Source organism: Cherax quadricarinatus, chromosome 64, assembly GCF_038502225.1.
Source record: "Cherax quadricarinatus isolate ZL_2023a chromosome 64, ASM3850222v1, whole genome shotgun sequence".
Taxonomy (NCBI): domain Eukaryota; kingdom Metazoa; phylum Arthropoda; class Malacostraca; order Decapoda; family Parastacidae; genus Cherax; species Cherax quadricarinatus.
The window spans coordinates 13,772,871-13,790,142 of NC_091355.1; the positions used below are offsets into that span (position 1 = coordinate 13,772,871).

The 17,272-nt window shown below is 40.6% G+C and overlaps 1 protein-coding gene across 7 annotated transcripts in view; it reads right to left on the reverse strand.

Annotated features, from left to right (window-relative positions):
* Positions 1-5,806: 5,806 nt before the first annotated feature.
* LOC128700048 (5'-3' exonuclease PLD3) overlaps positions 5,807-17,272 on the reverse strand; it is a 56,419-nt gene continuing 44,953 nt past the window's right edge. For all 7 annotated transcript variants that reach the window (XM_070098799.1, XM_053792991.2, XM_053792988.2 and 4 more), the window contains 7 exons: positions 16,448-16,570; positions 16,136-16,204; positions 15,576-15,707; positions 14,821-14,957; positions 10,749-10,914; positions 9,882-9,984; positions 5,807-8,911 (listed from right to left, as the gene is read on the reverse strand). In XM_070098799.1, coding sequence (XP_069954900.1) covers positions 8,718-8,911; positions 9,882-9,984; positions 10,749-10,914; positions 14,821-14,957; positions 15,576-15,707; positions 16,136-16,204; positions 16,448-16,570 — 924 coding nt within the window. In that variant the 3' untranslated portion in view covers positions 5,807-8,717. The remainder of the gene's footprint in view (positions 8,912-9,881; positions 9,985-10,748; positions 10,915-14,820; positions 14,958-15,575; positions 15,708-16,135; positions 16,205-16,447; positions 16,571-17,272) is intronic.

Consider the following 17,272-nt stretch of genomic DNA (forward strand, 5'->3'; position numbering starts at 1 on the left):
AACAGCTGGAACTTCCCAGGGGGGTAGGGAAAAGTGAGATGCTACATGTACATAGAAAGGTGGTAGTTGAAGAGAAGACAAGAGCGAATGAAGGCGAAGAGAGAAGGGACGGAGTAAGCAGGGGCGGCGAACAAATAAAGAATGTCTACTAATATCAGTGACCATTCTATAAATGGAAGGATTGCGGAGATCATGAGAGCGTACATAGTAGCGCAGGCAATGGGCATCACGGCGATCGGATAAGGATGGAACGTTCGCTTCTGCATAGAGGCTTTCGACAGGGGAAGAGCGAAAAGCACCAAGGCATAAACGTAATCCTTGGTGATGAATGGGGTTAAGGCTAGAGAGAGTAGCAGGAGATGCCGCTGAATAGATCTGGTCACCATAATCAAGTTTCGATAAAATAAGGGTGGAATGTAGGTGAAGGAGGGTTCGACGATCAGCTCCCCACGAAAGATGAGCAAGGGTTTTAAGAAGGTTCAGCCGGCTGTGACAAGTTGCCTTCAGAGAGGTAATGTGAGGTTTCCAGGATAACCTACGATCAAAGAGGAGGCCCAGAAACTTGACTGTATCACGTTCAGGGATACGTGAGCCATAGAGGTACAAAGGATGATCAGAGATGACAGAGCGTCTAGTGAAAGTGATTTGGTGGGTTTTAGTGCTGGAAAATTTAAACCCATGTGTGGTGGCCCAATTGGAAACACGGTCGACTGCATGCTGGAGAGAAACTGTAAGGAGGTGACAGTCAGCGCCTGCACAGGCAATAGCGAAGTCATCAACATAGAGTGATGACCAAATATTTGATGGAAGACTAGAGGCCAAATCATTAATAGCAAGGAGAAAAAGTGTTGTGCTCAGAACACATCCCTGGGGGACACCTTCAGCTTGGACAAAGTCCGGGGAGAGCACATTATTAACCCGAACACGGAAATGCCTGTCAGTTAAAAAGTTCTTAAGGAAGGATGGTAGATTGCCTCGAAGGCCTAAGGAGTGGGCTTGGGCTAAAATATTATACCTCCAAGTTGTGTCATATGCCTTCTCAAGGTCAAAAAATATGGCAATAACTGAGTGGTTATTCGCAAAGGCATTACGAACATACGTATCCAAGCGCAGTAAGGGGTCTATGGTAGAACGTCCCTTACGAAAGCCATATTGACGAGTGGAGAGACTGTTGTGTGTCTCTAAATACCACACTAAACGTCTATTTACTAGACGTTCCATTACTTTGCAAACTGCACTGGTAAGAGCAATGGGACGATAGTGGGAGGTTTCATGTCCCGTAGTGCCTGGTTTGCGGAAAGGGAGAACAATGGCGGATTTCCACAGCTGTGGAAGAACTCCTTGTGACCAAATAAGATTGTAAAGGCGTAATAGGACTGCAAGGGCTGACTGATGTAAATGTTGTAGCATACGAATATGAATGTCGTCGGGCCCAGCTGCCGATGGTCGACAAGCTGAGAGTGTTGCCTCCAGTTCTTGAAGTGTAAAAGGCACATTATACTGTTCTTCTCTGAGAGAAGAAAAGTCCAAGGGTGCTAACTCTCTGGCAGACTTTGAGGAAAGAAATGAGGGGCATAGATGGAGTCCCTGAGAAATACGGACCAGATGATTGCCAATTTCATTGGCAACATCTAGTGGGTTTGCTATATCAACACCGGCAACCCGCAGAACAGGAGCCGGGTCAGGAGAATATTTACCACTCAGTTTTCGTACTTTTTTCCAGACTGCACTCATAGAGGAAGCAGAGGTGATGGTGGAGACATAATCTCGCCAGCAAGTGCGTTTAGCGTCACGGATGACACGGCGAGCGATCGCACGCTTCTGTTTAAAATCAAGGAGTCGCTCTGTGGTTCTATTGTACCGGTACCTGCCCCATGCAGCGCGCTTCAAACGTACTGCACGAGCACAAGCAGGAGACCACCAAGGCACGCATTTCTGAGAATGCCTGCCCGAAGTTTGGGGTATAGAATGAGAAGCTGCGGTGAAAACGGAGGACGAGAAGAGGTGTAAAAGCTCATCGATGGAGGACGAAGAAGGAACCTCTTTAAAAACAGTCAGGTGTGAGTAAAGGTTCCAATTTGCCCGATTAAATTGCCAGCGTGGGGTGCGAAGAGGTGGCGAATATGAAGGGGAAGTAAGAATGATTGGGAAATGATCACTGTCATGTAAGTCCGGGAGAACAGACCAAGTAAAGTCTAATGCGGCGGAGGAAGAGCAAACTGAGAGATCGATGCAAGAGAGAGTATGAGTCCGAGGATCAAAATGGGTGTGAGTACCTGTATTTAAAACATGGAGGGGGTGGGTGGCAAGAAAAGCCTCTAACTGAATTCCACGGGAATCACAGCGAGACCCTCCCCAGAGGAAATGGTGGGCATTAAAATCACCAAGTAACAGAATCGGTGGCGGTAATGACGAAACAAGGAAGGCAAAATCCGGAATAGATAATGCCCGAGAAGGAGAGAGATATAAAGAACAGAGTGTATACCACCTATGTAAGTGGATACGGGCTGCTGTGTAATGCAGCGAAGTATGAATAAATAGCTGATGGTACGGAATATCAGTGCGGAGAAGAAGGGCACTTTCATTAAAGGTCCCATCAGGAAAAGGATCTGAAGAATACAATAAATTATAGCCTGAGATGTGAGAAATAACAGCAGAGTGTAATTTTGGTTCCTGTAAGCAAACACCAACAGGGGCAAACTGGGAGAGTAACATCTGAAGCTCACCCCGATTACCCCTGAGGCCGCGTATATTCCACTGTAAAAAGGCCATGATTGGCAATGATAAAGATACTTGAAATCCACAGGTAAGGGTTCCTACGGACTAGAAGGGTTAGAAAAGTCCACATGCGGAGGCAGTGGAAAATGTTCAAGCAGCGAAGGAACGGTGCGCTGTGAAGAAAGGAGTTGCGCAGATGGAGCAGAGGAGAGAGAAAGAGCGGAAGGTGGATCAGTGTCCATTGATGGTTTGGTCTCTGCAATATATTCAGAGATTGCTTCAAGTGTTTCGGAATTCAGAGATGTCGTATGGGAGACAATATTGGGAATGGTAGGGGGAGGATGAGTAAAGATTGGAACTGTATTGGACTGTACCAAGGTAGGGGGGGGCGAAAGGGTGGAGGGAACTGGAGAAGCGTGGCAGGGGACAGAAGAGACAGGAACCTGGGAGGTGGCAGAAGAGGAAGAAACTTGGGAGGGAACAGGGGAGGAAGGTACATTACGAGGAGGAGGGTGAACCTCTGCACTTGTAACTGAGCCAGTGAGAGGGGAAGAACTAGGGACAGAGACAGGGAGGGTAAAATGAGGAGGTGGAAGATGGGTAGGAGGTGTTACCGGACCTTTTTTTGACTTTTGAGAAGTAGAGGGACGATTGGGAAGAGGTGTCGTACGAGGTCTCGTCGATACTGAGGCTTGTAAGAGAGAACTCGAAGAAGCGAGATTAGACTGAGGCGTTGAAGTAGGGACGTCTGAGCCGAGGACAGCAAAAGGATTAGATACAGGAGTGATTATGGGAGAGGTAACCACAGAGGTGGGTGTAGAAGATGGGATACCAGAAGTGGGGGGACGTTTTGAAACACGGGAATAAGAAACACGTGGGAGTCTCCCTTGGAGGCGGAGATGAGAAACTGCCATGGCATAAGGGAGACCTTCTGTCTCTTTGAGGTAACGGATTTCCCGCTCGTTTAAATAGACCTGACAACGGCGAGAGTACGAAGGGTGAGCCTCATGACAGTTAAGGCAAGAGGGAGATCGATTGCAAGACGTATTAGAATGGTCATCGGCACCACAGACTGGGCATTCGGCGATAGATCTGCAATATTTCGCTGGATGGCCAAATCGCCAGCAATTTCTACACTGTTGTGGTGTAGGGATCACCTTTCGAACTTGTAACCGATGTCCTGCTATATAAACGGAGGATGGGAGTTCTCGGCTGTCAAAAGTTAAACGAGCCACATTGCTAGGGTATCGTCTCCGCCCACGGGCAGGAAGAACGTAAGTGTCTACCTTGAGGATTGGGAGATCTTGGAGTTCCAGCTGTTCTAGAATGTCGGTGCCACATGTCTGGAAATTTTGTTGAACTATGGTATGGGGCAGAATAACGGTACCACTACAAGAATTGAGGGAATGATGTTTTTCAAGGGTGACAGGAACAGTATCTATATGGGAAAGACGAGAGAGCTCACGAGCCTGGGTAGCATTCTGTACGGTAATGATGCGCGTACCGCTCTTAAGAGCATGAAAAGAAATATCTTTACCAACATGGCGTAGGAGTGCCTTGCCAATACTATGGTCAGAAAGATAGGCAGTAGAGGAAGTTGGTCGTAAAGTGAAGAATTTAGTCCACTGTTCAGTCTGAAACTGAGCGTGGAAAGGTAGTGAAGGACGTGTCGATCGTTTCTGAGAAGAACGAGAAGGTGAAGGTGGAGAAGTATCATCAGCAGGTAATTGTCGTTGACGTTTAGGTGTGGGACCAGAGTTGGTCCGACGTGGAACGGGTCGGCGATTTGAAAATTGCCGCACCGTAGAGGGAGAGGCCGGAAGCATAGTCAGAGGAGAGCGAAGGTCTGATAAATCGAAGGAGTCAGTCGAGGCCTCAGTACCTGAAGCGGGTGAGGAAACAGCACCGGCAATAGGTACAGAGGCATGAGGAATGTCTGAAGAGTGGTCCAAAGACGAGGCGGGGTCAGAACGGGGTGCGGTATCAAGAAGGGGCCCGGGGGTACCAGGTTCATGGACTAGGGCTGCCATGGTTAGGTTACTTCTTTCTTTTTGTTTTTAAGAAAAAAAAAGAAAGAAGAAAAGAAAATAAAAATAAAAAAAAGAAAAAAAAAGGGGGGACCGGGGAGGGATAGTTCCTAGGAGGAATGAAAGGGCCAGAAATCTCCCTCCGCGCCCAAGAGGACTCGACACCGCTAGTAGCGCAGATGCAGCATGGAACCCGTGCCATACCCTACCCTTCATGCCAGTAAACCAGCAATCTGGGATAGCAACCTCACATCTGCCGAGCTACCTCGGTGGACAAAAGAGAGGGCGGCCGGATATCCGCCACAAAGCATACCTCCTTCAGCCACCACCCCCGGAATCCGAAAGGTGGCTTCCAGAGATACACCCGTCGCCCAAAAGACACCCAAAGCTACTCCGGGATACCGGAGAGGGATCGGGACATCCCTAGGCAATCCAGATTCCACGGCAAACTACGCCACCGCCAAGAAACCTCAACGGAATGGGATGGACCCCGGTGTCCTTTCCCCTACCTAGGAACTAGCGCGCCTGTGGAAGAAATCACGAAGGCTAAAAAGAGGAAGGGCAAAAGGGAGGGGTGAGGAGGAGGAGGAGGAATGGAAAAAGGGGAGGATGGGGAGGATGGGATAGGGGAGGGGAGAATGGGGGGTAATTAGGTTCGGTCTGAGGAAGAAGACCGACAGGGCTAATTCCTCAGACCAAGAGCCTCTTCACCACGCCAAGGAGCCCCCCTTGAAGAGGACAAACAGAACATAATCAGAATCGTTGGACATTTTTTTTCTGCAAGCCAGTGCGATGTACGTCACCTCTCTTAACAATGTGCTCCAGTAACTGTATGAACTTGTCTGAAGACTTTCATGAGCTCTGCTGGGCAGTTGTAGTCAGAGTAACACACAGCTATATAGACTATGTTGAACAGTTTTCTGAATATAAAATGAGATGTAATGCTTATGCAACATATGCTATAATATTTTTTTTTTTTAACAATGGCCATCTCCCACCAAGGTAGCATGACCCAAAAAAAGAAATACTCTTTACCATCATTCATTCCAAAACTTGTGCTCACCTAATTGTGGTTGCAAGGGTTGAGACTCAGCTCCTGGCCCTGCCTCTTCACTGATCACTACTAGGTCCTCTCTCTCTCTGCTTCCAGAGCTTTGTCATACCTCATCTTAAAGCTATGTATGGTTCCTGCCTCCACTACATCACTTGCTAGGCTGTTCCACTTTCTGACGACTCTATGACTGAAGAAATACTTCCTAACATCCCTCTGACTCATCTGAGTCTTCAGCTTCCAATTGTGACCCCTTGTTTCTGTGTCCCCTCTCTGGAACAACCTGTCTCTGTCTACCTTATCTATTCCATACAGTATTTTGTATGTCATTATCATGTCTCCCCTGACCCTCCTATCCTCCAATGCCGTCAGTCCGATTTCCCTCAACCTTTCTTCATAGGACATACCCCTGAGCTCCGGAACTAGCCTTGTTGCAAACCTTTGCACTTTCTCTAATTTCTTGATGTGCTTGACCAGGTGTGGGTTCCAAACTGCTGCTGCATACTCCAGTATGGGCCTGATGTACACAGTGTACAGTGTCTTGAACGATTCCTTACTAAGGTATCAGAACGTTATTCTCAGGTTTGCCACAGGTGTGCAGACACTACAGTTCAGATGCCCCTCCAAACTGCATATATCTCCACCCCTCTTTCAGAGAGCAGGCACTGTAGTTCACAAGTCCAGCTAACCAGTTTCCCTGAATTCCTGCATAAACGTTACCTCATTAACGGCTCATCAAGTCCCAAAAACTATATGACTCCACTCCTATCTAACATAATGTTAAAATATTGTATCATATAAGGCCTATATGATTATCTACTCTACAACCTATTTATCTACTTATCCTTGAGAATTCAATCCTAGAAAATTCAATGTATGAATATGAGATCCTACACATAGTCAATGGAGACAACTACAGCAGCCACTTTATAAGTTAATTTTTAGCCACTGCATATCATCCTGATGAATTTGCAATGGCCATAAATAAATTACCCTGATGGGAAAACTGTGGTTCAGACATTTGAACCATATAAAAAATCATGTTAGAAGGAAAGTTACACCAAAAACAAAATATTCATCTTGGATATCTGCAAATTCTGAAAAATACTCAATGCTGTTATGGTGGTGGTCATAAGATCTTGTATCAGGAAACTTTAGGAATAAGAAGTAAACAAAAACACATTAGACTACCAACAATTCCAGGTTCATCCCCTCGGCTACTAGTCTAATGCACCACGTAAGTCAAACATGTGCTATGTACATATACTGTTTGTCATGAAGCTTAACCCTTAAACTGTCCAAACGTAGATCTACGTTTGCAAGCATAGCGCTCCAACCTTGATTTTCTCCATAAGAAAGAATGTACAAAAACATAGATCTACGTTCGGACAGTTTAAGGGTTAATGTATGGTCTAACACTGGAAATATTTACTGGATTTCACTGTCATCAGTGTACAACAATGATAATTTTCAGCTTATGAAGTACATATCTAAGTCTTCACATTTTCCATAGTAATCGATAATCTGTGCAACAATGTCATAGAAAATACACACTAAAGATAGCACTCTTCATTTGCAACACAAATTCCTAATAAAATTAGAACACATGATCATTCTCAAATGACTATTGTCAGTTTAAATAAAAAGTCCACAGTTACAGAATTGTCTGTTATTGTTATGATCATGGCATATTCATCTCTTCACTACAATTGTCATTACTGGTCACCCACTGCCACCTATTAGTCTGTTAATTCAAGAGTTTTGAGAGAGAGAAAGAGAGATTGAGATTGAGATTGAGAGACTTCACTGGACAGACAAAGCCCATGGTGAGCAAAACCTTTCCATAGTGAGTTACCAAATGTTAAACAAGTGTCTCTTTTATACAAGTCAATTTAAATAAATTCTTTTTTTTTATTAACACATCGGCTGTTTCCCACCAAGGCAGAGTGGCCCAAAAAAGAAAAACTTCCATCACTCACTCCATCACTGCCTTGGCAGAGGCATGCTTACACTACAGTTATAAAACTGCACCATTAACACCCCCTCCTTCAGAGTGCCAGCACTGTACTTCCCATCTCCAGGAATTCTGTGACATAATGAATCATATTTACTTATTAAAGCATCAATAAGAATTAAAAGAAATGTGAAAATATCCTTTCTGTTTAATATATTTTTTCCTAATAAGAGAGTCATATCATAAGTACTGCAACTAATGTAAAAATTTACTTATGAGTCTTAAGATCAGCATTCAGTCAGCTGAATAAGTTATACAAAACTGTACTAAGGCAACTTTCCTTTTTTTCTTCTCAAAGAATATATATTCAATATTTATATCTTCACCCAACCTTCGGAATCTAGGCACTGAATTTTATGCATACACTGAGTTAAGAGTTAATGGACTTACTTACATCACTAAGTATTGTACTGTAGCCTGGAACCTTATATAAACAAACAATACGTGTAAATTGCTTGACTAAAATGTGTAAAAAGATAAAAATATAATTATTCCATTTTTCACAGAGGTAAATGGGAGGATATTAATAAAAACAGTAAAGCAGATATCAAGATCAAAAGGGTCACATCTTATATATAATACTAACCAATAACAGAAAATGACTGTTCTGACAATATCTTTGGTGCCTGGAAGAAACCAAACTTTGTGAGAATAAATACCATACAAATATATATATCATGTTCAATGTAAACCTGCATTCATAACAATTTGCATATATCCATTTAACTCGTACACATGGCTCGGTTAGTTCAATAAAGCACATTACTTTTTGCATTACATTAAGAATTCCTTATGGATGTATCAATTACAGTAGTTCAATAAAATACATTACCAGTTCCATTAGTATAAGAATTCCTCTATGGCTGAACCAGTCAGCTCAATACAAAGCACAGCATTAATATTCACATTACTGAAAGAACTCATCTATGGGTTTAGCATATTCAGAAGTCCAATCTCGTTCAAATAATGCCTGGAGTTGGCAACGGAGAGAGAGAGCATCCACATCAACATCTGGATATGTTGATGTCGAATCTGTTTCATTGACTACTAGTCCTATGCCAGCTGTGTTGATAAAGTAGTCTCCACTCCAGTTGGAAGTACCTAGTGAAGAAAATTAATATGAGTAAACTTTTCCTGGCGCAAGTTGTGTTAGTCGACAGTGATGATCGTTTATGTTGTGATAGCTATAGTATAGGTCAACAGCCTGCTAACAACAACAGCCCGGCTTAGAAAGTGTATGAACTTAAATCTAGTCACTGGTATGTCACATGTAATGTATGCTGCATGAACATGAAGTAAATCAATGATAATGAATTAGATATATGAATGAGAGAAGCAGATTATTATTATTATTATTATTATTATATTAATGCCTGCACTTTAAAGAAAGGGGTTTGGGATATTGGTTGCTTGGAGTGACGTCTAAACCATCGTATCTGAGCACCTCTGCAAAGACAGTGATTGTGTATGAATGATGGTGAAAGTGTTGAATGATAATGAAAGTTTTTTCTTTCTTTTTTGGGTCACCCTGCCTCAGTGAGAAATGGCCGATGTGTAGAAAAAAAATTAATGGGGAAGAGCTAAATCCACAAGGGTTATACAGAATCTAGATAGAAGCAGAAAAACATACAGCACATTCAATAGTGTTCATAATAATGCTATGTTGTGTATGCAAAAATAGTAAATAAAATATATTTTTACTGAATATGAAAAGTAACCACAAGAGTACATTCTTGCTGAGTGTTGGGTACAGCAAATCCTTTTACATGCAGTTTCTTTCTCTACAATTCCTGAAGCAGTTAGCAGTCATAATAAAAGTACTGTACTGTGCAGGAAATCATCAGCTTGCAAACAAGATTATTTTTTTTACTTGCAAAAAGTTATTTGTATATAAAAATGCATATTTACAATGGATGGTTATGTTTCTCATATGCTCAAATTGCAACTCAGCAGTTGTAAAAGTTTCATTAATACCTTAATAACCTGTTTGTAAATGCATGTGCGTGTAACTAGTGATGTTTCTAATATGGGGACTCCTGCATATATAATGATACAGAAAAAAAGCACTTACCAATGTAGGCTGTATTATCAGTCACCATGTACTTGTTATGGTTGACTCGACCAAAAGGAATTTCTTCTTGCTCTTCTGTATATGCTGGTACTACAAACAAGCGCTGGAAAAAATATATAGTACACATATACAAATTATGCTACAACATACATGTAGTACTTAAATACTGCATAGTCAATGAAAATGAAAATTACAGTTCTAATCCATTGTCATCAAATCTTGAGTCTGCACCAACAGCTAACCCCTTCAGTAACTGACTGATTTCTGCTCCACCCATGGCCTGGGATATACAGGCTTCAATTTCATTCCAAATAGTACTGTATAACATACAACATTGGATTCATTAAGTATGTCACTGGTAATGAGGCCTCGCTGGCCCACCCTCATCATATTCCAGTCAGTACATACCTTCTCATTAGTTATATCTTTAATTAACTTGTTTAAAAAATAACTTTGCTACTCTTGACATTAATCAACAGTATAAGTAACTATCCCTATAAGAACAAATTGGACACTGCTAAAAGCATCTGCAAATATAACACATCTGACTAGAAATTAAAAATTTACTTGTCAGATTTCAGTCTCCAAGAATTATGCAGCTATCTTACAAGCCTTGCATGAAACCCAGACTAAGGTGCTTATAGGAGGTTCAGAGTTGGAAAATTCTAAACTCTGAAAAAAAAAAAAAAAAAAAAAATATCAGCAAAACTATTTAGTTGTCCAGGTGAACATTATATGTACAATGAGTTGGCTGTTCAATACATGAACATTTTATATAAACATGTTAGTATGACTTGTGATATACTGTTACAAAAATGATTATGAAGACTACTTTGGTGCTCAATAAGAGAATCAAAGAAAATTTACCACTTCAATGTTCATCATGGTTTCAGTACTGTTAAGGTCCTGAAGAGACTTTAAGTAATACTTCATATCAAGTCGTGTATGATTCCAGTGTGAACCAAGCACCCGTATACGAACACCTCTCTCCATGGCTGCAGCACGCAGGCTGTCATCAATAACAGGCCAATATCTGAAAATTATAATACAGTAGTAAACTCTACCCAAGGAATGAGGATGTACCATGTACATTACTGTATGATTACATTATTATTATTATTATTATTATTATTATTATTATTATTGTGTTAACCCAAAGGGTCATACAGTGGACCCCCAGATATCGGCCAAATTGGATTTTGGCTGTTTTGGCCAAAATTCTATCCTGGATTTCGGCCGGCAACTCGGAAATCGGTCGTATTGGACACGTCTGCCCGCCACTCCACCACGTTCATGAGTCAATCCAGCTGTGTCTCTGGGTGAGTGAGCAACACTCCGTACATTCATCCAAACTTTTCGTTATAATCCATTGTTTTTTCTGGTTGTTTATTGAGTGTGACTGCAAAATAAGCCACCAAGGGCCCAAAGAAAGTTCCTTGTGCCAGCCTTTTGCTAAAGAAAGTGAGAAACACGATAGAATTCAGTGACAAAACCTTGTCCAATTTCAGGCAAATCTTAGAGACACCAGAAACAGACCTCTCTGGACAGTTTTTTTTTGTGCGACAGGAGTGCAGTGACTTTCAAGTTGGTCCTAGTTCTAGTAAAAGACAAAGAAGGGAAGTAACCCCAGATAGGAACTTGATACGTGAAGTCCTTATGGAGGGGGATTCCCCTTCCAAACAATAACCCCAACTCCCTCTCCCCTCCTCGCCTTCTTCAATACGTTAACAACAGTCTTCAATAAAGGTATGTAATGTTCATTTATCATTAAAATTTGTGCTTTATATTTATTTTTCATTGTTTTCTGTATTTAAAACTAGAGTTAATCTTTAAAAAATGTATTTTTTGTTAATATTTTTGGGTGTCTGGAACAGATTAATTATTTTTTTTTTTTTTTTTCAACAAGTCGGCCGTCTCCCACCGAGGCAGGGTGACCCAAAAAAGAAAGAAAATCCCCAAAAAGAAAATACTTTCATCATCATTCAACACTTTCACCACACTCGCACATTATCACTGTTTTTGCAGAGGTGCTCAGAATACAACAGTCTAGAAGCATAAACATATAAAGATACACAACATATCCCTCCAAACTGCCAATATCCCAAACCCCTCCTTTAAAGTGCAGGCATTGTACTTCCCATTTCCAGGACTCAAGTCCGACTATATGAAAATAACCGGTTTCCCTGAATCCCTTCACTAAATATTACCCTGCTCACACTCCAACAGATCGTCAGGTCCCAAGTACCATTCGTCTCCATTCACTCCTATCTAACACGCTCACGCACGCTTGCTGGAAGTCCAAGCCCCTTACCCACAAAACCTCCTTTACCCCCTCTCTCCAACCCTTTCGAGGACGACCCCTACCCCGCCTTCCTTCCCCTATAGATTTATATGCTTTCCATGTCATTCTACTGTGATCCATTCTCTCTAAATGACCAAACCACCTCAACAACCCCTCTTCTGCCCTCTGACTAATACTTTTATTAACTCCACACCTTCTCCTAATTTCCACACTCCGAATTTTCTGCATAATATTTACACCACACATTGCCCTTAAACAGGACATCTCCGCTGCCTCCAACCGTCTCCTCGCTGCTGCATTTACCACCCAAGCTTCACACCCATATAAGAGTGTTGGTACTACTATACTTTCATACATTCCCTTCTTTGCCTCCATAGATAACGTTTTTTGACTCCACATATACCTCAACGCACCACTCACCTTTTTTCCCTCATCAATTCTATGATTAACCTCATCCTTCATAAATCCATCCGCCGACACATCAACTCCCAAGTATCTGAAAACATTCACTTCTTCCATACTCCTCCTCCCCAATTTGATATCCAATTTTTCTTTATCTAAATCATTTGACACCCTCATCACCTTACTCTTTTCTATGTTCACTTTCAACTTTCTACCTTTACACACATTCCCAAACTCATCCACTAACCTTTGCAATTTTTCTTTAGAATCTCCCATAAGCACAGTATCATCAGCAAAAAGTAACTGTGTCAATTCCCATTTTGAATTTGATTCCCCATAATTTAATCCCACCCCTCTCCCAAACACCCTAGCATTTACTTCCTTTACAACCCCATCTATAAATATATTAAACAACCATGGTGACATTACACATCCCTGTCTAAGACCTACTTTTACCGGGAAGTAGTCTCCCTCTCTTCTACACACCCTAACCTGAGCCTCACTATCCTCATAAAAACTCTTTACAGCATTTAATAACTTACCACCTATTCCATATACTTGCAACATCTGCCACATTGCTCCTCTATCCACTCTATCATATGCCTTTTCTAAATCCATAAATGCAATAAAAACTTCCCTATCTTTATCTAAATACTGTTCACATATATGCTTCAATGTAAACACCTGATCTATATTTACATTAATTCTTATGGGAAATATTACTTTGGTTTTCGGTCTTTATGGATTTAGGCCGGCCTTCTGGAACGGATTACAGTCGAAATCCGGGGTTCCACTATACTGTGTCTGGGAAATCGGAGGGCTTTAAAGTGAGGAAATAGACACGTGTGCAACACCTAGGTATCTTTTTTTGAAGACATTCTGCCAACCACTGGCTTTATCAATTGAATACAGAGGTTAATTGAAGATTTTCAAACTGGAGATAGTAGATGAGGTAATCAGTCTCTCAGCCTTGCATAACTAAACAGCAAGAGGAACACTGCAGCAGCCCAGTAGGCCTGCTGCAGTGTTCCTCCTTTCTTATGTTCCTGTGATGTACCAGTAAGCCATATGCTATCAAAGTTATGATTTACTAGTACAGTACATGTAAGCCATAGCACAGTCAAGTTTGATGTGAGGAGCAAATTTTGATCTATATATGAGAGAATGGGTCTGTGCAGTGTGTGCATAGCATACAAAAAAATTCTGCCCCATGCAGTGCATGATAGGAACAACTAACCTCTGACCCTGAATATGGGTTAAAATAGCAACTTTGGGGTAAATTTTATCATGGGTTTTGTGGCTTCACTGACAGTTTCATGATGCCAATAGATAGATTGGAAGACATACTACTGAAATGGAGATTTTTATTGGTTTCAACCCAGAAATGGCCTGAAATAGGCCACAAAGTGACAGAAATGGGCAATTTTCCTGGAAAGGGAAAGGGCTTCCCTTCCCCCCTGTTCTGTTTTATGGATTTTTAGAGTACACTATTTTAACAGGGATTCAAAATTCAGGGCAAGTCTTGTATAGGAGAGGCTTGGGAACATGATCAATGAGCAAAGAGAAAACATTGCTTTAGTTGCAGGAGCACCTAGTGTTTGTTTTGGACTCTATGTAGAAATTAGAATTGGTTGAGAACTGACCAAATTACCAGCTTCTGAATGCTTAATTAATAGAGTAGTTTTGGTGGTAGAATGGGCAGTTTCTTTGATCAATGTACAACACTGAGAATTAGTTGGTTTGAGCACTGGAATTGACCTAAAACAGGCCTGAAAATGGGCAAAATCACTGTAAAGGGAACCCTGACCTCCAACTTCATGCCTGCATAATTCTGTAAAGATTATATCAATTTTTTTGCATTTTTCATGTCATTACCTTTAGAAAGAGGTTCTCTACCATTTTAGTCCCTTATGTGGATACAAATGGACTTTCAATTTATGGTTATATATTACTTTTCAGTAAACCAATCTATATAATTAAATTCATAGCGAAGTACTAAACCCATGAAGGTCATACAGCACCTATGTAATGGGAGGCACTCTGATTTGATCCAAGGAAGGAGAAGGTAGCTCCAAGTCCTTGGAACAAGAGTCTTTTATAAGCAACAAAGCACCCCTCTGGAAAGGTAATCAACCTATATTGTAAATATTCCAGAGCAAAGTAAATAATTTGGCTTGGGAAATACAAAAATACAAGCTTACTTCCATCATCACTAAGCCACTGTAAAATACTCACTTCTTCTTAGTAAAGAGCATCTTTGGGAAATAGTCCATAACAGCAATGTAAACAAACTTCTTAGCCTTACTGATCACATCTATAATGGCATCAATGTCGTTGCTCCTTCCTTTTGGACAGAATGGAGGGGGAGAACTCTGAAAGTCATATTTAGCACATTTAACATTAAAGCCTTAGTTATACATCTTAATTTACGAGTTATGAAGTTGTAAAGGAAACATCACTAAAGAATTCTCTTCCCTGTACCTGCACTAAATAAAATGAACATATACATATATACATTACCTAAAGTAAAATTTGCACTGTACTCTAGCAAAACACATTAACTCTTCTCCTGAGTTAAGTGATAACATTGCAACAGACTTTTACAAATTAGTGACATTTTCAAAGCATTTACCTACATCTATGAAGTCTCATGCACCCCTGGAATTCCACTCCGTTTCCCACTGAGGCAGGGTGACACGAAAAGAAAGAAAAAACTTTCATCATTGTTCAACACTTTCACCATCATTCATATATAATCATTGACTTTGCACAGGCACTCAGATATGACAGTTTAGATGTCACTCCAAAATATTTTTTTACTACACTAAAGAAGAGACATTATGGGCAGTTTAAGAGCCTTAAGAGGTGAGAAGAATTTATCTATACTTCATATAACAAGCCTGCAAGAAGGGATATAAATCTTACTTATGGTATTGTGTAAATATGCAGCCAAGTAACAAGCAATGAAATGCAGTTAATTCTTAACTTACAGACAGATAAGTGTTGATTGTAAAACCACTGAGATTCACAGCCAGCTGGTTCTCAATGTTAAAAATGGTCTGCAGTGGCTTTGGCCAGACAGGTGGTATGTCAGCTCCCTTCTTACCCAGTTGCCAGTATACCTAGCCAAGGAGTGAAAACATTGATTAATGTTACTACAGGTACGAAAGCTGTACAGACATTAGAAATTTTTATAAATACCAGATATTTTTATACAGATATGGAGAACAGCAGGTATATGAGGTAAGAATTGAGAGTTTGAGAGTGAGTTGAAAAAGTTTGTAGTGTGTGTAAACACATGGGAAAGCAGCTACACAGAATACTTTATGAAGCAATTTCCAAGAAAGCATGCATGCATAGGAGTGCATGGATACTAAGAGAGTATGCTGCTAAATGAAGCACTGAAAAAAGGGAAGTGACTGACAGTGAGTGTGTCTGTAGATGTAATCACCTGACATTCCTGCTGGCTGCTGAGAGACAGTATAAGATACATAATATACACATACTGAAAATAACAAAACAAAGGTCAATCTAGAAACTATAATCTTACCTCAAAAATTTTGCTCATGTCACTGGCCAAACAAGAGCAGTTGTTAATAACTATGCCAACTTCTTTCACCTGAAAATTTTGGAAATTAAAGTAAAGTAAAACTGCACCGCATAATATGCTCTTTATCCAGAAATAACTCAAAACCTGTCTTCATTAAATGAATTTATAGAAAAAATTAATGTAATATGATGCCCATCAATTCAGATATCAGTGACCACACACACATCCCCTGAGCAGCTAAAGATTCAACTCATACATCACTAACACATACTGTATATCACTTGATAAGCTACACACAAACATGAACACTACCTGTGTAAGAGAGCGCCAGTCCATATTTGCACTTCCAAGATATATGTGCTGACCATCAACTATCCACATCTTAGTATGCAGAACACCTCCACCCATGAGAGAGTCAAAGTCTAAGCTTCGAACCTGAAAATTTCAGGCTTGCTTACATTTGTTGAAGCTTTCCATAAATTTTGCACTAAGAAATAGGGTATTAATAACAATCAGGAAAATGATTATTAACTTACCTCCACATAATCATGGTAAGTTAATAATTTTCAACGAACTGGCCGTGTCCACTGAGGCAGGGTGACATATGTACATATAAAATCATCTAACCTATGAGGTGCTACATACTGAAGCATCAAACTGAGGTTTTCTTTTTTTCTAAGTACTGTATACACCTGGGAGTAAGGGGTATTAAACTGCAGTAGCACTCTTATATAGTATTACAAGCTACTATACTTCAAAGACCAAATGTACAACAGAAAATAGGTGATTACAAAACATTATTCAACTCAATTGATTATGAAGCTGTGCAATTTAAACTCTAGCCTTAATAACTGAGTAAATACTGAAAAATCTTAAATTTCAAAAATTTAAGGACAAGTATTGAGGACAACGATCATTTAACTTAATATAGTAAAAAGGTATCTGTATGAAATCATCTTGCTCTTTAACATAAATGTCAAAAATTTCACTTTAAAGCTAATTTTGGGGACCTCTTCCTTCCTACTCCTTGAAAAGACACATTCATCTTGTACACTTTCTTGGAAAAAATATGGAGTGCAACCACAAAATATGTACTTCATTAAAGTTACATGGTTAGCTTTGCTTGCAAAACTGGGT